At 38.9% G+C, this 23,656-nt stretch overlaps 1 protein-coding gene across 1 annotated transcript in view; it reads right to left on the bottom strand.

The window, feature by feature from the left end:
- Positions 1–2,319: 2,319 nt before the first annotated feature.
- Positions 2,320–23,656, bottom strand: part of LOC126336400 (protein rogdi) — a 71,750-nt gene continuing 50,413 nt past the window's right edge. The window contains exon 7 of the mRNA XM_050000088.1: positions 2,320–15,706. Within this exon, the coding sequence (XP_049856045.1) occupies positions 15,638–15,706 (69 nt within the window). The 3' untranslated portion in view covers positions 2,320–15,637. The remainder of the gene's footprint in view (positions 15,707–23,656) is intronic.

Below are 23,656 nucleotides of genomic sequence, written 5' to 3' on the forward strand. Positions count from 1 at the left end.
GCAGCAATAACAATACTGTAAAAATAAGTCCTGGATGGGAGAACACAGGGTTTCAGACTAGCAAACAACTTGCAAGTGACCAGGTAAGGCAATTATTCCTTTACCCAGATCTCTTGGATGTCGCACTCATCAAGATACATGTGACAATCTCAAGAGGCGGTGGCATGGTCACCATTGCAGTTGATACAGCGGGTAGGAGGAGGTGGACAATCACCCTCATGCACATCCTTACCACAGTTTACTCATTTGGCCACGTGTTGACAAGACATTCGAGTGTGGTTTAAATGATGGCACTGGTAGCAGGGCATCTGGTTCAGAATGTAGGGTTAGACTATGTTAACTTCGAAGCCTACTTTGATCTTGGACGGAAGCACCGCTCTACCAAATGTGAGAAAAAGAGTGAGTGTGGGCAATGAGGATGCATCTACCTTCATCACCCAATGGGCAGCCATGATACCCTAATCAGAGAGGTACATTTGGATTTCTGCCTCAGTCAAACCATTGAGCAGCCTAGTGCAAATAACACCATATGAAGAATTCAGCATTCGATGGGCCTCAACATAAAACAGGACAGCCAAGGAGGAGCGAAGCTGCAAGCAATTGTTGTTCTTAAGAATCAGCAGTAGTCTCCAAAAGCACAGTGTCATTGTGTAAACGAGAGCAGGATTTCGCAGGACTAGCAATTGCATCAACACTTTTCTGAATAATAAATGAATTTAGCTAAGTCAATGACAGACCGTCTTCAGTATGTAAAACCACAAGGAACCGTGGTGCAGCTGGGAGGGTCTTTGAATCATTAGCCTCATTCTACTTACTTTCCATAGTCATTGACTGTGAAGATGATTGGCTCATTGCAAGAAAATACCCATGATTGCCAGCATCTCCAATGGCACACTTCTTCCAACTGGGTTCCTCCTCCAGAAGGGGGCACAATCCACCTTAGGTGATTATTCACACCTCCTGAACACCTGACAGTGGGATCAATAGGCAATGAGCCCTCCCCAGGCCTGGGCTGTACCCGCGGTACGTGCAAACCCTACCTGTCGACTGGGGATAGGAACTACATGTTACCCAGTCACCTGTTACACATCAAAGGCAAGGGTCGGCTTTCACGAGTGTACAGGGAGGAAGAAGAAAATGAGGACACTCAAACACCAAAGCAGAAGGGTAGGAGGTGGTGAAAAAAGAAAGAAAAAAAGGAACAAAAACAGTGGAGAGTATTCTGATATTGACCAACACAAATGCACAATACATTTCTAAAAATAGCCCAGACATGTTCCACAAGGGCGCAGGGGAGGGGGGAGGGGCATAGCAAGAGGATAGACATGCAGCATAGAAGGGAAAAGAGGCTGCAAAGGCTGGGACCCCATGGTAGCCAAGCCCGAACCCGCCAAAGAGCAGCGAGCCCTCTGGGGGAGGAATGTGTGTTAACAGAACATACCTCATACACTTAATGTTTTATAAGAAGGATCGATTACTACTCACCATGTAGAGATGTTGAGCTGTAGATAGACACGGCAAAATGTGAGATTTTGGCCAAAAGGCCTTCTTTTAAACACACACACACACACACACACACACACACACACACACACAGCGCTCTATAGTGAATAGCAATCAGTACTTTTCATAATATTGTCATTATTCCCTCCTGAATCTTCAACTTTATACTTCTACTTAATGCTTTGCTGGTGAAATTCTACTATTTACTTGCATGATGATTATAAACATCAAGAAGAAATGGAATATCTTAACAATGAGGCTGAACTAGTAACCACATTAGAAGGAAAATAACACAAATTAAAAATGAAGCAACTGAGCTATTGTGAACATCCAGAGGGCATTTTCTCAGCAATGGTCCATGCTGCACTATCTGGGGAGCCACTGTGCAGGCTTTATGGTCCCGTGTGGAGGATCACTACGTGTCCTGACATTCTATTGTATCCAGCAGTGTGATGCCACTCAGATAAACAGAGTTAGGATACCTCTGACACATATCTTGTACCTATATAACTGTATCACAAGTCCAGTGTCTCCAGAGCATCTCGGTACACCATACCTCATGGTTTTTTCCAGTGTTTTGAAGACCTCTAGCTTTATGGACACAAGTATTTTAAGAAAAGACAACTGGAGAGTGAAAAGTAACTGTATTTGACAGCACGAGCATTGTCAATAATATAGGAAAATTATTTTCTTTATTTCAACTGCTGGTAAAAATAACAACTACTTATGAATTTCTAATGATTTTAAAACTTTGAGGTAAAGAAATTGTGTATCTGAAGGAATTAGTGGGCTAAACATGAATTCATACAAAACACATAACATTAACAACAACATTTAATTTATTGCTTGTGTTCTCGTGCACCTTGTTTCAGTAACACAAAGCAAAACTCCAAGATCTTTCCATAAGTGCCAAAATTAATACATCTAAGGACACAGCAGACAATGGTAGACCCAGTTTCACAGCCTTACCACATGGAATACATACAAAGAATATTATTGTCATTTTGGTAAATTTTACTAAGTACAATGAAGAAAGGTGCTGAGATGTACAGATTTCTTATTACTCTAAAAACCATCAACAGAGATACAACACCGATATAGCAATGGTAATATCAAATTACTAAGTAACAGTTGACATGTTACTTGGCTACAAGACCACAATTCACAGTTATATAAAAATCCTCTTTAACAATTTGTACATGCAAAGATCAGAAAATGAGGGTAGAAAACAGCAATTACTTCACAGTTCCTCCCAACAGCAACAGAAAACTGAATCTACATACATGCACACAATGAACCTTTACACACAAATAATATGCCTATGATTTTTTGTTTTACAATTGACTGCACTGGAACACTGCTTTATGTTAGTCCTTCTATTACTGAATACAGCTCCTCAGCAAAAAAACTGAAAGGAGATTTCAAATGAAGAGGAACTTCATTGCATTTTGACATCCAGTCAGTAAGAGAATTTTCTTGTAAGAAAACAGCAATCACAATGTATTTACTTTTAGAAATATAAAGTCATAAAGCAGTTTCACAGCCTTCTTGGCTTTTTTCACACTTCATGTTATGATTTAATTCACAGCCTTACATATTGTTACAATATTTACACAAATTCTGATAAACTTATAAGGACTTACCCAAAAACCACAATTTCATAATGACATTTGAAGTGGTGTTGTAACATCGAGAGAGTGCATTACCGAAACAACCATTTAATACCATTTCATTTCTAATTGTACAGTATGCAATGTCTGTTACATATAATTGTTATTACAATTGCTAGACTAGATGGTACTGTCAGTCTGAGTGTTTTAGTGACAGAGCATGGTTTACGCATTGCGTGGATCCATTTTTTAATAATCTCAAAATATCAGAGACCCTCTTTAGTTAAAGTGATTTACTTGCCACACCTTACTATTCTACTGCAACCATGGAGCAACTACTTGAACAAAAAATATCTGGTTATTTGTTTTAAAATAGTGACCTACAATTCAATTCTGAAAATTAACAACTAAGGTTTATGGTATGTACGAGATAAAACTCTCTCTACATCATAAGAACTATTCAACATCAATAAAAACTGCACCAAACTTTTTATCCCCATTTTAAAAAATCTTTCAAAATCAAAAGTAAAAAGTATACAAAGCGTTAAGCAGACTACAAAGTAGTGACCAAGTAGCCCATGTATACATCAAACCCCTTCCTCCACCCCCACTTGTTTCAGTTACTGAAGGACTTACAAGCTTACAAGTTATTCAGTATAAAAACTGAGCATTACAACCCCTACGGACTACAGAGTCATACCACACAACTTCTGAGAGACATTTCTTTTCCCTTTGACAAAAGTAGAGAATACTAACAGAATATAGAATTTCACAGTTTTTCTACCTTATACCAAGTTTTCTTCTGTAATGTGACATAAAAAAGTACCTTACACAATATTAAAATAATATTTCATCTTTTCAAGAATACAAAAGAACTGTAAATCTACAAATCATAGATATCACTGTAAGTCTAAAACAAATTTCATGGAAGGAAATGTACATGTACAAAAAATAAAAGTGCCAAACACTATCACTTGCAAAAACTTGCGATTTTGAACTACGGAAAATGTATAATGGCTGTTTCAATCTGTAATAAGCACCAACCATGCAATGACAATAGGTCTAGAAACAAGAATCATCTACTGTAACAGACAGTCCTATGATACGTTTCTTAAGTGCACTACAACACCTAACAGAATAGTCCACCACATAATTACTACAGGATATATCTCATAGTTTAACAAAGATATCCTAAATGTAAAAACTATAATTACACCAAAAGCAACAACATGTCAACATATCCAAGTATTAACATCGTAAGTTGAAAAATGGTAAAAGTGAGTTATGATGTTTGCCAGAATTGTTACTTCACCATTTTCCCCCTGCATAAAAATCTTATTTCTATCACCACAAATTAAGCAGCAACAGCAATCTTCAGAATATTGTAGGTCATGCAAGAACTATTTCACCAATCAAAAGAATTGCAATTTACGTTCTGATGTTTTTCCTGGGAGAATGGTAGCACAATTAAACCTTTAACTGTAGTTATGAAATTTGTAGAGGAAAAGTGCATGATGTTCATTGTCCTTGCTACTAAGGTCAAGTAATGTTGTGTAGCTAATAATGTACATGGTGATTGTAGATCTGATCATCCATACAAGTACAACCAGTGATTTTGTGTAGAATAATAATCTATATGCAGCTGTGTGAATGGGTTTCAAGTTTGCTACTTTTATAACTAGCATCAGTAATTAAGTTTTGACTAATTATGTTCTGAAGTCAAATGTTGAAAATAAGGAGCATGGTTCTCAACCCAATGAATGCTGTTGAATGTACATACTCATTTTCTCTTGTATGAACAATGGATAAACAACAGATTTTCATATAAAGAATTGAAAAAAGAGCTCTAAAATTCTGTACATAGTAGTATATACTCATATACAAATAAAGAATATTTTTCGAAATTTGTTGGCTGGTTAATTCTATTTAACAGCAAAAATAATATTATGTGTTCTTGCAGCAATAATTATTATTTGAAGCTGTCCATTTAACTCTGCCATAGCCGGTTCCAAGGTCAGGGCCGCATCTCGCAAGTGATGGGGAAGGCGGAGGGGGAGGAATAACAACCTCATGCTCCAGATGGTAGCACCCAGTTGGGGGCCCCTACCTAGGGTTACAGGCAAAGCGTGGCCAACAGTCTCTAAGGCGGAAGTGGAAGGTCACTTCCCAACCCAACGTCAGAGAGAGAGAGAGAGAGAGAGAGAGAGAGAGAGAGAGAGAGAGAGAGAGAGAGAGCAGAAGGGCCACTGAAACATATCAGGTAGCGGCTGTACTCCATGTTAGGGGTGGCTACCCTAAGGCATCTGTGTTGCTATGTCAGGGGCAGCCCAAACTCGTCTTCTCGAGCTAACAACTTCAGTCGTATAACTGAACGGACACGAGCTCTACCAACGAAAAATATTTTTAGCTCATGGAATGGACTGCACTACTGAACTGAGATTACCCCAGGGGACAACCTCCATTTACCAAGGTTGACACAAGCAGGCATTCGGATTCTGGGGGGACCTGCCAAAAAGTGCATAAGGGAAGAGTCGGAGCTCCCATAACTCCGAATGAAGATTAAGACTAAAAAGACTTTCAGAATTGGAACCATAAATGTTCAGACAATGATTAAGACTGGTAAACTTAAACAGGTAATAGATGAGATGGAAGAGAGAAACACTGGAATACTAGCAATGCAAGAAACAAGATACACTGATGAAAATACAGTGGAGTCAGAAGGCTTCATAATACTGAAAGGGAAACCAGGAGCTAGAGTGGGGAAGGAAAGACATGCACCTAGATGCTTTGGTACAGGGTTCATAGTAGACAAGAGATACAAAGATGGTATAACTGAAATGAAGGGTGGGTCAGAAAGGATATCAACATTGACATTTCAAGCAGGGAACAAAACGTATACAATAGTAAATGGACATGCACCTACAAATGACAAGAACAGGAAAGACAAGAAAGTTGCAGACAGTTTCTGGGAGGAGCTAGATGGTACACTGAAAAACATATCATATAGACATGTAAAGATACTTGTTGGAAATTATAATGAACAGATTGGAAGAGAGAAGCAACATAAAGGAGTAGTGGGCGAGCAACCTGCACGCAAACGGACAACCAAAAATGGGGAAAGACTAATTGAACTGTGTCGAGAACACACAAAATGAGATCGATGACAACACACTTCAGGGCCAAACCAAGTACGGAAAAGACATGGGCAAACACCCATGGATCCGCCTTGGGGAATTCCAAATTGACCACATAGCAATTAGCTCGACAAACACTAAAGAGATCATGAACACAGAGGTCAGGAAGAACATAAGAATAGAATCGGATCATTATCTTATCTTGCCTTTGGATTCCAAACAGGGACAGACTGCCACAGATGAACAGAAGAACTAGAAACATGAAGATAGACAGAGACAAATTAAGACATAGTCAATCCAGAGATGAGGAAGGAATTGAATTGTTCGATGAGTGGGGCAACATGAAGCAAAAGATGGCTAAACAGGCTGAACTATAGGGAAAGCAAGAAAATAAATGGAAGTACTGGTGGCGGAACAAGGAATGTGAGGAAGCAATAGAAACTCTTAGGAAAGCCTGGAGAGACTGGAGCAGCAAGAAGGACCCAGAAAAATGGGAAGTGTTTTTAGGAGCAAGAAAGGAAGCAGCCCAAACAATAAGATGGACCAGATGATGAAGCAGGAACTGGACAAGATTGAGACCAACTTCAGGAAAAACAACAGCAGACACTTTTTGGGGAAATTCAAAAAGAGTCTGATTGGATACAAGAGTAGGGAACTGTTTATTAAGAGATAAGAAAGTGGAGCTCGTAGTTAGTGTGAGGGAGAACTGTAGGATTTTTTGCAGACTACTTTCACGACCTGCTGAACTGCGAATCACCTGAAGACGAGCTAGAATTGGGGACTGACACAGAAGGGAGAGAGAGAGAGCCACGCCCTCCAACCAGGGATGAAGTCGCACATGCCATAAGCGATCTAAAGAATAATAAGGGAAGTGGAGAAGATGGTATAGCAGCCAAGATAATAATGTGGGGAGGCAACGAAGCAATAGACAACATGACCAACAACATAATCCACCAGATTTGGAGGACAAAGAAGTTGCCAGAAGGATGGAAGAATGTATCTGTAGTACCAATACATAAGAAGGGGGACAAGAGATGCAAACAACTACAGAGGAGTATCGCTACTAGACGTCGGATACAAGGTGCTGTCTAAACTCTTGCTCAAGAGAGTAGAAGAACAGATAGAAAGTACAGTTGGCGACTACCAAGCGGGATTCATGATGAGAAGAGGATGTATAGAAAAGGTATTTATTCTGAAGCAACTGATAGAATATAGGGCTTAAAAAAACAAAGAGACTTCACAAAGGCATATGACTCCATCGACAGACAGACTCTTGTTAGGATCGTGAAGAACAAAGGACTACATGGAACTACACAAGAATTCATAAAAGAAATTCTGACAGAGACAACAGCAAGGGTGAGATTCAGAGGAACACTGTCAGAAAAATTGAGATCAAGACTGATGTTAAACAGGGAGATGGATTGTCACCATTGTTGTTCAATATAGCACTGGACGAAGTAATCAGGCAGTGGAGAGAGGAAAAAAAAAGAAAAAAAAAAAAAAAAAAAAAAAACGAGGAAATGAGAATATCAAAGACCCATTTGGGGCACAAAAAGGACAACAGGGCTCAAGTGGACTGCCTACCTTTGCAGACGACATAGTAATGGTACACGAGACGGAAGAAGATGCAAAGACAGAACTCGACAACTTAAGTAAGGTAGCCAGAAAGGTGGGACTGAGGATTACCTATAACAAGACAAAGACATTAAATACCACTGCAGACTGGGAAACACCGGAAGGCACTGCGCATATGGTGGACAAATTTAAATACCTGGGAGAATTTATAACAGGAAAGAACAGGAGCAAGGAGGGAATAACAGAGAGGATAAAGAAGATAATTTCATCCTTCTGTATGATGAGAGAGATATAAAATAAAAAGAATATATCCACAGAGGCAAAGATAAGCCACTACAGGGCAACAGTGAGGAATGCAGTATTATATGCTGCTGAGACGATGACACTAGGAAGAAATGGGGCAGAACAACTACAGAAAAAAAGAGAGAAAAATACTAGGTCCCAAAAGAGGTGGAGAGAGATGAATGCGAAGACCTAGGGAAGAACTGTACCAGAACATGAGAACAATATTCGAGGAAATCAGACTAAAAGGGAAAGTCTGCTGAACATGTAGTTAGGACGAGTATGAACGAAGAGAGTGTAGTAAACGAAAGGGAGGACAAGGGAAAAGGCAGGAACCAAGTGGGTTGTTGAACTTGGAAGGACTGGTTGGAATTGGGGATCAAGGGCGAAGGAAAGGAAAATTGGAGGAATAAATACACACCAACCAATATGCCGGAGATCAACGACAGAGAAGAAGATAGGAAAAGATTAAGAGTGACACCAGTGGAACCAAAGGAGAAAAGAACACTGAAGATCTCAGAAGAAGAGCAGGAGAGAAGAAGAGAAAGAATGAAGAAGTTGTGGGAGAAGAAGAGGAAAATGAAGTTCGCAAAGGGGCTACCCATGGTCCTAAAGAGACCGTAATGCATGAAGAAGAAGAAGAAGCTGCCCTTTTCTTTCTACGGGAGAGTGAACTGTAAATAAGAGGGAATTGTTTCCTAGTGATGCCGAGGCTGTAGTTCCTGGTTCCCAATTGTTCATCCCATAGATTTATTATCAAAAAGCAAGATTATTTACGTAATTTAGGAGGTCCATGACGCCATAGATGGCTGTTGTGTGCATCAGATGTGCTTACGTTTTGTTTTCTTTTTCTGACAAATGTGGCTGAAAGCTAATGTGTAGGTGCCTCAGTAGTGCAGTCTGCAACTTAACATCTCATCTTTACGGTAAGTAGCAATCTCTCTCTTTCTCACATTGTTAAATTCACTTCACTCTCAGACAATACCATTATCATTGCACACATTGATCTGCAGAAAGTGTTGGCTACACCATAGTCAGATGTGAGCCTTTATTACTACAAACAGAAGAAACAAGGAACAGCAGCACTATGTTTGGCAGGAGGCCACTGCCCATCATGGTCCAAATAAAATAGTCAGGCACCTACACCATTTCTTACAGATGCAAGCTTGTAAAGATGACAAAACATTTAAACTCATTTCATATAGCTGTAGAGGACAAAATAGAGACAAATTGCTACTTTCTATGTTTGTCATTGCATCTATTAAATTTGGAATACCAGTCACTTGTCACTTTCTAGAACAGGGGCACTCCCAGAATGAAGATGAGTCAATGGATGCTCTGACAATCTCTCCATGTTCTGGATCAGTGGGTCACCTTAAATAGAATGAGTAAGGCCACCGGCAAGCCATACACAGCTAATGAAAAGAGTCAGGATTTAATATATGACTTCAAGAAAGTGGTGCAGAAGCAACAGTGGATGTACATACCAATAAAAACAAGGTCTATGGAGTAAAGTGCCTCAGGAAATTCCTGTCTTAAAAGGATGACTATACACAGTGTACTTCAAGTACACTTACCACGAAGAAGCAAAGAGTGTGTGTGTGTCCAGAAGCAATCTAGAGGAAGGCCACTACCACCCTGTTATGTCCTCACACTGACTTATCACAGGTTCCTGCCAATCAGAGAACAGAAGTTTAAGAATGTCTTGTCCTTACACAATAGCAAGCGCATCCCAACTGCTTATCATTAGTTTAATCCAAGCCAGTGTAAACACAAACTGGTACACCAGAACATACTGATGGTGCTGTATCAAGTGCTGATGAATGAGGATCACTAATGGAAAGCATATAAGAACGTCTTAATACATTCCTTTCTCAGCTTTTGTCATAAAACTATGTAGCGCAACTTGTCATGGAAATATGATTTAGATTTTTCCAGAGAAAAGTATCATAAACCCTCAAAGTCCATCTTTGGAAACAGGTAGAACTAATATAACATTTAAATCCCTTCATTTGTATCTGTTAAGTTTCAAACAAATTGAAATAAACTTGGATTTGTGCTGTTCACATTAAACTTCTTTTGCTTTTCCTGTAAAACAAACAATTTGGAGTGAAATTTACCTCTTGCAGACTCCTTGGCAATGATTGGCAATAAGTTTCAGGTGGGAATCGCTGCTTTGTTTCGCCATGCTCTCTCCTCAACATATTTTATGTTCAACCAAGAATATTTTGAACAGATTGACGGCGTCGCCATGGGTAGCCCCTTGTCTCCCTTGGTGGCCAACCTTTTTATTGAGGATTTTGAGGAGAGAGCACTTGAATCAGCAGCCCTCAAACCAACTGTTTCTTGGAGGCACATGGATGACACTTTCGTAGTGTGGCCTCACGAAGAAGAAAAATTAATAGAGCTTTTAGATCATCTCAACTCCTTTCATGGGAACATTCGGTTTACCATGGAATTAGAGAAAAATGGTTGCCTCCTTTTCTTGGATGTGCTAGTTAGACGGAAGAGTGATGGTTCTCTGGGGCATTTCGTTTATCAAAAGCCCACACACACTGATTTGTATTTAAATTCGTCCAGCTGCCATCGCCCATCACAAACAATGAGTGTACTTAAAACACTTGTACACAGAGCTCATGTAGTGTCAGATAGTTTGCCTGAAGAGCTTGCCCATCTGAAGAGGGTTTTCAAAGAGAATGGATATTCTACCCGGTTAATTAGTAAGGCACTTGCAATTATGCCAAAGGAACAGGGAGTGGAGAAAGAAGAGAACACGCCTACTAAATCTTTAGCTTTTCTTCCCTTTGTTGGCAACATTTCCTTCAAAATTGCCAGAATTCTCCAAGGTTTCGAAGTGAAAGTAATTTTCTGTCCACCATCGAAGATTTCCGACTTGCTGGGATCAGTGAAAGACTGATCTGGTATTGCGGAAGGCGGGAATTTATAAAATACCTTGTCAGTGCAGCATGTCATATATAGGACAAACATTGTGAACAGTAGATGAACGTTGCACTGAACATCAACGCTGTACTCGCCTTTTGCTACCTAGAAAGTCTGCAATTGATGAGCATTGCATTTCCACTGGACACTCGATGGAGTTATGACAAGACAACAATTTTGGCCACAGCAACATCCTTTTGGGACTCCGTCATAAAAGAATCAGTGGAAATTCACATGACAGACAATCTTATGAACCGTGACAATGGCTTCCAGCTTGATAATGCTTGGTATCCCGTCATCTCTAAGAACTGCTCCAGACGAAGACATCAGAGTACTCCGATGACCGCGGCAATTGACAATGCCGAAGACAGCTGAGTTTTGCAGTTCCACCAGTGAGGGCGCTGCTGGCGGGCAGTATGGTTCATCTGTCCATATGATTTTGACGCATGCGCAGAATACTCGCTGCATGCCATATATTATGGAACAGAGGGTGTCTTCGTCAGTCTTCGATGGCTCACCTGAGGATGGCTGACAGGTCTCCAGTCAAAATATTGTGGATAGAAGCTAACAATGACTGGCTGCAGGCCTGAAATCTTTTTGAATAAACAATTTGGAGTTACAACGTTAATACTTGGAGCCGTTAATATAACAACAAGAAATAAAAATTCGATAGCTCTGACCAAAAATTCAAAAAATATCATAAGTATTTGAGTGTGATACTGAGCACACACAGGTTCATCATTTTTAGCTGTACAAAAAACTGTGCATCTGCTGAAGGCAGCAGTGTACTGAGGATACAACATAACACATATATTCTATTCAAGGGTTTGATTAATTTAATTGAAACCTAAACAACGAACACTTTTTTCTTACAGAAATACACCCTGAAAATGCAATCAGCAGATTACACTGTCCAACCAAGAGGTGCCAATGTTATATTAAAGCATACACAATCACATCAGATGAAAAAAAGGAACCACAATATTTACCGTCATTCTCAAAAATGAAGACATGGTTATCCTTAATTACTACAGGTAATGATATAGCAAAATCTGTGTCATGAAACCAAGTCTGATACAAAGAAAAAGTTTAAAATAATGTGTCTTCCAGCTACTGCTAAATGTTTTGCATTTAAATTAATTTAACAACATTGTACACAACATTTCACAACAGCTATTCAACATTACCAAAACAAGGTTACAGATGGCCAAATGGTGAATGACATGTACAGACATGGTCTGCACAGGTAACAGGCAAGTTTATCTTCTTCCCCTACAGGACATAATGCCAAACAAACAGTTCTTGTCAGTGATGTAAAATATCACTTTGTTGGTGGAAAAAGCACACAGCAAACACAAACAAATATGCTCAAAAATGGTTCAAATGGCTCTAAGCACTGTGGGACTTAACATCAGTCCCCTAGACTTAGAGCTACATAAACCTAACTATCCTAAGGACATCACACACATCCATGCCTGAGGCACGATTCGAAACTGCGACCGTAGCAGCCGCGTGGTTCTGGACTGAAGCACCTAGAACCGCTCGACCACAGCGGTCAGCACAAATATGCTGTTCTGGAACCTGAATGACGAGTATTTTCAAGGAAAATAATGTCTTACCCTGTTCTGGACAGAGTCCTTGCCCATATCAAAAAGAAGTATTTTTGTACATTCACTTTGCATTCTAAATGATAAATTACAGGACGATTCAGAAGCAAGGAGATACTGCTTGCAGTGTTAACACCTTATCCAAAATACACAATTACAAAGAGATATTATGATCTCAGCCTGCACGTTGCTACAGAAGTATTAAAGTGTAGGGAAAATTTGAATGTAGCAAGCAACCATCACCAGATCCCATGAAAAATCAAATAATAATCATCTCTGTCAATAAATAACAGTGATGTTACAAAACAGTTTAATATCTAGCATCATGATTGCCATAGTCATTTATGTGCAGTACCAATTAATTTTGCTCAAAAACCTCATTGGTACGAAAGCCTACCAACAGACTATTCTAAGCATGAATTCAAAGGAGAACTGACCATTGGATACTCCTTTTCCTGGCCACACCAATCAGATAAACTCATTTCAATACTTTATTAATGAAGTTCAATTTCAGTGGTGTAGATTGAAGGGAATGCAAGGACTTATTGTTGCACTGACATTATAATCAGTGATTAAGGAAAAGCACACCCCTGTATGAATATATTAGATATCACCAAATGTATAATTGTATTTCTTATTTTATGTAATTTAATAAATGAAGGAAACAGGTGTGGGACTTTTTTTTTTATCAATGAAACTGTAAGTATCTGCAGACATGCGCAGTAGGTGTACACCTGAATAACACTCACTCACAAGATACAATTGCTTAACCACACTCTCGAATATGGAAAAACAGAAAGAAAACAGAAAACACAGTGCTTCAATGACTAATCTCCTGGAATGTGTTCTGAGGTTTTTCTAAATCAAGGTTACTAAAGCATGGATAAATGTTGTGCAAAGATAACTCTAAATGTACACACGAAATTCAACTAGCATGACAAATATTTCAATAACTGAAGCGTCACTGAGTCACAACATTATGACTCCAGCATGCAGCATGGCCATTTGGTATTTATCTCTTGTTATTAAGAAAAAGTCTTTTGAGAACAACATACATGTCATAAACAATAATGCATTACAGAGTTGTGTATCTTAATACAGTACAACATCAAAACTCAAATATAATTACAAACAGTAAAATTATTAAGTATCTTGTTGCATAACAATATGACACACCTGATTGTACTGTACATCCACATTGTCAAAAGGTGAAGGCACAACAATACACTCCCAAATGTCATGCTGATAGAGAAACAGTTCGTGTTAGATCAATTCCTGCATGCCTATTGCAAGAGATAGCATAGAGAAAATATTTCAGCTCTGTAGTATCAGTGCCAGGGCTCTAGAATAGTTATATTGAGTTGTGTATTAATGTAGTTACAGAAAATAACCATAACGCAAGTGATGCATTTAAAACAGTACAAGTTGGAAAAAATTACATTTTTCACCATCTTTACCGTCGAGAACTACAGTCAATCTTTAGACAGTCATACTTCACTGAACTCAAATAGAAAATGTATTTTCCAATCTTTGGGAAAGTGAACAATAACAACATGCCCTTTATTGTTATTTTCTCAATAAATATTGCACAAAAACTAAAAGCAACTACACTGCACATATTATGCATGGAATGCTAATATTTTCAACTTTGAAACTTCCTGACAGATTAAAACTGTGTGCCGGATCGAGACTCGAACTCGGGACCTTTGCCTTACGCAGGCAAGTGCTCTATCGACTGAGCTACCCAAGCACGACTCACGCCCCGTCCTCACAGCTTTACTTCTGCCAGTACCTCGTCTCATAACAGCACACACTCTGCCGCAGAGCGAAAATCTCATTCTGGATTTTCAACTTTTATTACACACACACACACACACACACACACACACACACACACACACACACACACACACACACACAATCTCCGCAGCTTGGCTACACTAAGCACAAAACTAGCTTCAATAATGTGATTAAAATGCACCTTAGAAATTTACCACTAGTATATCAGACAAATATAATTGGTATAATACGCCACAAACATAACAGCTACTAGACAGGGGATATTCCATCACCTTTTTTTTATTTCCCAGATTCACTGTAAAAGTTTACTTAGGATGAAATTGTGAGTCCAGATACGAAAAATTGACTACATGTGACACATAAGGTTTTATACAACGAAATTTGGAGAACATTTGGTTCCCATTTCATTATAGAGGCACATGAAGATGATATAAAAGTTATTAAATCCACTAACCTGGAGTCACACAAATCATTACAGTCCTCTTTACATTAATTTTGAATTGAATCCAGTAAGTATTTACTTTAGCAACAAATCAAACGAAAATATTTGTGTTCTTAGCTTAACAGAATTTCTGTATCTAAGATAAAGCAGCCAGGAAACTGATATAATGTACAAGAAATTACTAGTGGCCTTAGTTACTGCTTTAGGCTTGTACAGAAAACCAGTGTGAAACAAAATCATCGCATAGGTACTCAGTTGTTATTTAAACAAATAAAATTCCTTAAAAGTATATAGATATAAAAGTAATAAAACTTGCATACATTAACACACAAAAATAAAAATTCTAAAATTCTCCAGTCTGATTTCATAATACACACATTATGAGTGTGCAGATCATTCTGTTGAAAATGCAGATTTGTGCACATTTCCACATGGAGCCGTGGAAATATGCCCTTTTAGCTCAAGGCGCACACAGGAACAATAACTGTAGAAATTTTATTCTTTTGGATTTTGAACTATTATGTCTACCAGGGAGTAAACAACTTTGAGCACTATCAGTCATTTTTGTTATGACTGAGGAAACATTATCTTGTAAATCTGATGGTAACATTAAATATCGCACGTAAATATATATGCACATACAATACAAAATTAACAACCTGACACTTCAAGTGTCTTGGATGGTACATCTGAGCAGCAATACCAGTTGGCTGGAAGGTCAATTTCAGTACTAATAGTAGAACTTTATTGGGGTACTGGAGATGCCACTCTCATACCCACAGTGAAGTCCTTATACTGTGAGAATACACCAATCTGAAAAAGGGAAGCATTAATTAAGCCAGAAACATAAATAACAATAATTATTTGCAGTGACAGCAAACATTATTTTCTTCACAGTTTACCAAAAAGAAATAAAATACAATGCCTTAGATTTCATATGTTCTGATATGCACCTTGATAAAAGGGCAAGTAAATGAAAGAAAAATTAAAGACTTTAGGAATATAAAAAACTTACTCAGGCGGAATAACGATAATATGAAAGGGTCTAGACAGACGTAGAAAGCATCACAAATGCCATAATTTATAAGGTGTTTCTGTTCCAAAAAGAAATGTTATCAGCAACAAAAAACTATACAGAGGGAAAACAGATAGAGCAGGCTTGTGCTTCTGTATGCAATACAGAGAAGAAAGGGCAAAGTGTAATCTCTACACACACACACACACACACACACACACACACACACACACACACACACACACACACACACACTTCTGTGCCTAATTCTACATTCTGAGTGGGGTCAAAGTGTACCAATTTAGTTTCCTTCTTGAGCTTCAAACATGCTCCTGCAACTTGCTTGGTCCATCTGAATTACATATTTTTCTTTGAAAACTGATTCAGTGGTCCAGCAATTTCAGTGAATCAGTTGGTGAATTCGTTTTAGTAATGTTTCTTTAGATGAGGCAGTGATCAGCAAATCACTGGTATACTGCAGGGACATTTGGTATGCCAAATTGTAGCCTCTGGTAATTGAACAGCAAAAGCGGAGTATCCTTACTGATTTGGCTTTGGTACAGCCACAATTGTGTAGCCCAATGACTGGTTGTCGGTTGGTTGTTTTGGGGAAGGAGACCAGACAGCGAGGTCATCGATCTCATCGGATTAGGGAAGGACGGGGAAGGAAGTCAGCCGTGCCCTTTGAAAGGAACCATCCTGGCATTTGCCTGGAGCGTTTTAGGGAAATCACGGAAAACCTAAATCAGGATGACCGGATGCAGGATTGAACCATTGTCCTTCCGAATGCGAGTCCAGTGTCTAACAATGACTGGTCTTCATTGGCTTCCAGAATGATTCTTTGGTCAGTCTTCCAATTTATTATTTAATTTTATCCATCATAGCAAATGGAAATTTGATGTGACTACTATCTTAAATTTCAGGACTGTTTTGTTGGTGCCTAAGTCAGGCAGGAAGAGAGATTCATGAAGTTCATATATATTGTTTTATCAGCTTCTTTAAATCAGTTTTGATCCACCATTTTTTGCAATCACTGACTCATTATTATTGAATACTGACTGTTTTCTGTGAGTTTAGAAAGAGTAATGGAAGCTTTCTGGTGGTTCTGCTGTCTTTGACCACTGTCATCATTTTTCCCTTTAAGTTAATCTGGGCTCCAATGAATGTTTTCAGTGTTGAATTTCAATCTAAGTATTTTGGTCAGTCCAGAAATTCATAAATATTCAGGTTTATTAGAGGGCAATTTGCACCAGTATCCTGCAAGAATTTCATTATGAAGCCAATGATTTGTGGTGGCATGTGTCATTTTCTAGTGTCTTCACTGCTGGAGATTTTATCACTGCCAGTTTCTTCAGGCACTGCAACTTCATTTGCTTCATTCTGTGTTTTCCTAGCCCTGACAGAATTCAAATCAAGAACTGCTGCCAACATAAGTAACTTGGAAGAAGAATATCCTCAGAACAGTGAAGCAACTTAAACCACTTAACCCTTTAACTGCTCTGGACATGTTAACGCGTGCGCCTTTGCACCTATCCCTGTGTGCTCGGAACGTGTTTACTCGCACCACTAATCCTATCTACGCACAAGACTTGTTTAGAGTACCAGGCAGAAGGACTGGTGGTGCACTCAAAGACGTTCAGAGCACACAGGGACAGGTAAAAAGGCACGCGCATTAACATGTCCAGAGCAGTTAAAGAGTTAATAAAGGCAAATCTTCTGGTTCAGACTGTATACCAAGTAGGTTTCTTTCCGAGGGTGCTGACGCAGTAGCTCCACACTTAATCACACGGAACCGCTCAGTTGATGAAAGACACATATACCAAGATTGAAAAAAGTTGCACATATGGATTACCTATATTGTCTATTGACACACAGTCATTGTGGGATTTAGAAAACTCCTTTATTGGGAAAAACAACTACCTCTTTACTCACACGACGTGCTACTGACAAGGGATTTCAAACTGATTCCGTATTTCTAGGTTTCCAGAAAGATTTTAACACTATGTCTCCCAAGCAGCTTGTAATCAAATTGCTTGCTCATGGAATATTGTCTCAGTTATGCCACTGGATTTGCAATTTCCTGTCAGAGATGTCACAGTTCATAGTAAGTAAATGACAAAAAGTCAGAGTAAAACAGAAGTGATTTCTGGTGTTCTGTATCTATATAAACAATTTAGGAGACAACCTGAGCACCCATCTTAGGTTGTGTAGAAGATGCTGTAGTTCACTGTCTAGTAAAGTCATCATAAATCAAAACAAATTGCAAAACAATTTAGAAAAGATATCTGCATGGTACAAAAATTGGTAATTAAGCCCAAATAATGAAAAATGTAAGGTCATTGACATGAGTGCTAAAAGGAATCTATTAAATTTCAGTTACATGATAAATCAAGCAACTCTAAAAGGCCGTAAACTCAATGAAATACCTACAAATTACAATTACGAATGACTTAAATTGGATAGAACAAAGAGAAAATAGAGAAAGATGAACCAAAGACTGCATTTTATTGGCAGAACACTTAAAAGATGATTTTTCTTCTATAGTTATCCTCCTATATGTTACTTAAAAATGAACAGTATTTATAGCAAAACTGTAATTTTCAATGTTTAATTCAGGTTTTACTCGAAAATTGTTGATTTGTAATGTGAAATGTAGGGATGTTGTTGTAAAAATAAAGAAAACAATAAAGATTTATCATAGAACACTAGAAAATGCAATTTCCTCAACAAAGCCATGAAATAAAAAATATAAAACCATTTAAATACTTTGTAAAACTTATATAAAACATTTTACTGTTACTCATAAACAACTTTCGGATTTATCAATAACAACAGGAAACTCTTTCCTTTGATTGCAATGAAAAACATTCTATTGGGTACAGAATAACAACAATTACATATATTTTTTTATATTTTTACATGTAAACTGTACTTGCATCAAAAGTAGTTGCTATAGTTGCACAAAAGCGCAAAAGATATGTGATCAACTAATTTTTATTACTTATAAAATTACTGTAAGGATATAAAATATACAATGGACTAACATTGAATGATGTGCAGTTCTAATTATGTGCAAAACAACCAACCAAATAAACAAAAAGACAAAGAGAAGTCGACTCCCATTTTTTCTCTTAGACATTCATGGATGAGGTATGTGAGATAAGTAACGAGACTGATTTTTTATTTACCAAAGTGTTTATTTTTTTAAACAGCTCCCTTCGGCAGCTATACACCAGAGGAGTTGTTGCTACCAGTCTTGGTAGTAGCGCTGAAAGGCTTCAACTAGAATGGTCTTTAACACTTCAGTCACATTCTTTTGAATCACATCAAAATTTCCATGACTGAAGTGGCTGTGTGATAAGGTGCTACATCATTGTAGCATCGACTAGTCTGCAAAGTCTGGCCTCACTCAATTCACCCTTGCCTTGGTCATTCGAGCCTTTTTCAGTGGAGGAGATGTCTCAGTGTGCCACTCCTCACTTTGGCATTTTGCCTCAGGCTCGTACCCAAAAATCCAGTATTCATCACCTGTGATCACACAACTGAACCATTTGTGGTCAGCAGCAATCCTCAAAGTTCACAGTTCTTTGATTGTCCTCCTGCTCTGTTGTAAGGTTTCTTGGCACTATTTTGATACAATTCCTTGCATGTCCAAAACTTCAGTCAAAATTTGATGTTGGGCAAAGTCTAACATCTCACACATGATCCTTATTGTTAAAAGTCAGTCTGGTCTCTCAAGAGCGCACACACACATTTCACACTTTCATCAGTTTTTTTAAGTTGAAGGTCTCCCTGGGTTAGGTTCATCTTCAACATGTTTGTGGCTTTCCAAAAACTATCAGCGACAACAAAAAACTTGTGCTCTTGACAAGGAATGTTTGCCGTACCCGAGTTTCATCTTTTCGAAGGTCACACTTATGGATTCCCCAAGTTTAACACAGAACTTGATTGCTTCGCATTGCTCTAAATTCCACTGTACCGTTTTTGTGACACACAACTTCACTTAAGGCCTCTCAAAAATCACTTGATGACTGTATGGAGCTGGAGACATGGTATAGCAGCCAAAATGATAAAGTGGGAAGGCACCAAAACAAGAGACTATATGACTAACATAATTCACCAGCTAAGCAGAACAAAGAAGTTGCCAGAAGGATGGAAGAATGCAATTGTAGTACCAATACATAAGAAGGGGGACAAGAGAGATGCAAACAACTATAGAGGAATATCACTGCTAGAGTTCGGATACAAGGTGATGTCAAAACTCTTGCTCAAGAGAGTAGAAGAACAGGTAGAAAGTACAGTTGGTGACTACCAAGCAGGATTCAGGAAGGAAAGAGGTTGTATAGAACAGATATTTATCCTGAAGCAACTGATAGAACATACGACCTTAAAAACAAAAAGACAGTTATAACCTTCGCGGACTTCACAAAGGCATATGACTCCATCGACAGACAGACTCTTGTTAGGATACTGAAGAACAGAGGACTTGAAGGAACTACACAAGAACTCATAAAAGAAATTTGACAGACACAAAAGCAAGGGTGAGATTCAGAGGAGCACTGTCAGAAGAATTGAGATCAAGGCTGGTGTTAAACAGGGAGATGGATTGTCACCATTGTTGTTCAATATAGCACTGGACGAAGTGATCAGGCAGCGGAGAGCAATAAATGAGGAAATCAGAGTATCAAAGACCCATGTGGGGGACAAAGAGGACAACAGGGCTCAAGTGGACTGCCTAGCCTTTGCAGATGACATAGCAAAGACACAGCTCGACAACTTAAGTAAGGTAGCCAGAAAGGTGGGACTGAGGATCGCCTATAACAAGACAAAGACATTAAATACCACTGCAGACTGGGAAACACTGGATAGCACTGCGCAAATGGTGGACAAATTTAAATACCTGGGATAACGTATAACAGGAAGGAACAGCAGCAAGGAGGGAGTAACAGAGAGGATAAAGAAGATGAGGTCTTCTGCATGACGAGAGAGATGTACGATAAAAAGAATATATCCATAGAGGCAAAAATAAGCCACTACATGGCAATGGTGAGGAATGCAGTATTATATTCTGCTGAGACGATGACACTAGGAAGAAATGGGGCAGAAGAACTAGAGAAAAATACTGAGAAAAATACTAGGTCCCAAAAGAGGTGGAGAGAGGTGGGTGCGAAGATCTAGGGAAGAATTGTACTGGAACATGAGAACAATATCAGGGGAAATCAGACTCAAAAGTGCAAGGTTTTCTGGACATGTAGTTAGGATGAGTATGGACAGAATGACAAAGACAAAGTGGGAAACAACAAGGAGGACAAGGGGAAAGACAGGAACCTTGTGGGTTGCTGAACTTCGGAAGGACTGGTTGGAATTGGGGATCAAGGTTGAAGGAAAGGAAATTTGGAGGAACAAATATACATCGACCAATATGCCGGAGATCAATGACAGAGAGGAATACAGGATAAGATTAGAGTGTCTCCAGTGGAGCTGAATGGAGAAATGGAAACTGAAGATCTCAGAAGAAGAGCGGGAGAGAAGATAGAGAATGAAGAGGTTCTGGAAGAAGAGGAGGAAAATTCAGTCCACGAAGGGGCTACCAGTGGTCCTACAGAGGCCGTAACACAAGAAGAAGAAGAAGTGTAGCCAGATTGTTTGCAGTGTTGTCAGTCTCATTTCTTTTCTCATACATCTCATATGTTTATTTCCCTACCAATGATACCTATAGTATCAGCAATCTTACCATTTACTACATCACTTATGTACTGCACCAAAACTATGAAACTGTGGTTTTGGTTGAGCATAATTCTAGGTCTACCATTTAAGCTCCAACCATTATGGTGCCAAGCTGTCTGTCAACATGAATGGCCACCACCAAACTGTCACCAAGAAACAGCTGGACCACCTAGTTATTGAAAATGCCACCTGACATGGTGTGCTTCACTTTAATGACTGATTCACAGCGTGTGTTATATAGATTCCTTCCACCACCACCAGTTTTTCTGAATATTGCAGTTGGCAACTCTCCTTACAAGAAATCCTTTAGTCCCTGTCCTCCACTTACCTATCCCCTTCCCTGCTCCCACTCAAGTGCCATACACACCTTTTATCCCACCAACACACTCATAAAACCATTTCCTTTTCTTTTCTCCTCTCCCTTAACCCCCCCCCCCCCCCCCCCCCTCAAAAATCCCAAACACAGCCACGCAATGCTGCACCTAGCAGCCTATCAGCCTATCCTGTTCCCACCATGTCCCTGGATGCTCCCAAAGGCAGCACTAACATCTTTCCCCACCTCTTCCCTTCTATCCCTCCCCTCCTCACTATATGCCTCTTCCTTACCCACTCCAACCAAATTTTTTATTTATTTATTTATTTATTCTTCCGTGGGACCAAATGAAGGAGAAGTCTCCATGGTCATGGAATGAGTCAATACATGGAATTATAACACGATAGTAGAAACAGATAAAATGAAATATAAAAAACATATTCAGGCGATAAGTCTTAAGTTTAAATAAAGAAAATCAACAATGTAACACTGGAATTTGCTTAATTTTTCAGCTCTTCCAGAAGCTCCTCGACAGATTGAAGGAGTGAGCCATGAGGAAACTCTTCAGTTTAGACTTAAAAGAGTTTGGGCTACCGCTAAGATTTTAGAGTTCTTGTGGTAGCTTATTGAAAATGGATGCAGCAGAATACTGCACTCCTTTCTGCACAAGAGCCAAGGAAGTGCATTCCATGTGCATATTTGATTTCTGCCTAGTATTAACTGAGTGAAAGCTGCTAACTCTTGGGAATAGGCTAATATTGCTAACAACAGACATTAAAGAAAATATATACTATGACGGCAATGTCAAGATTCCCAGTCTATTGAATAGGGGTCGATAAGAGGTTCTCGAACTTACACCACACACAGCTCAAACAGCCTGTTTTTGAGCCAAAAATACCCTTTTTGAATCAGAAAAATTACCCCAAAAAATTATACCATACGACATAAGTGTATGAAAATATGCGAATTAGACTACTTTTCATGTTGAACTGTCACTTATTTCAGATACTGTTCTAATGGTAAATAAAGCAGCATTTAGTTTCTGAACAAGATCCTGGACATGGGCTTTCCACAACAGATTACTATCTATCCGAACGCCTAGGAACTTGAACTGTTCCGTCTCGCTTATAATATGCCCATTCCGTCTGACCAAAATATCGGTTCTTGTTGAATTGTGAGTTAGAAACTGTAAAAACTGAGTCTCACTGTGATTTAGCATCAAATTATTTTCCACAAGCCTGGTGTCATCAGCAAACAGAAATATTTTTGGATCACCTGTAATACTAGAAGGCATATCATTTATATAAATAAGAAACAGCATTGGCCCCAGCACCGACCCTTGGGGAACACCCCACTTAACAGTGCCCCACTGGGACTGAACATCACTACCACTGTCAATATTGCGGAGAATGACCTTCTGCTTTCTGTTCTTAAAGTAAGAGGCGAACCAATTGTAAGCTTCTCCCCTTACTCCATAATGGTCCTACTTCTGCAGTAATATTTTGTGGTCAACACAGTCAAAAGCCTTCGTTAAATCAAAGAAAACACCTAGTGTTTGCAACCTTTTCTTTAATCCATCCAAGGCCTCAAGAGAAAAGAGAATATAGCATCTTCAGTAGTTAAACCATTTCTAAAACCATAGTGTACATTTGACAGCAAATTATGTGAATTTAAATGCTCCAATAACCTTGTATATACAACCTTCTCG

Source organism: Schistocerca gregaria, chromosome 1 (assembly GCF_023897955.1).
Source record: "Schistocerca gregaria isolate iqSchGreg1 chromosome 1, iqSchGreg1.2, whole genome shotgun sequence".
NCBI classification, from domain to species: Eukaryota; Metazoa; Arthropoda; class Insecta; order Orthoptera; family Acrididae; genus Schistocerca; species Schistocerca gregaria.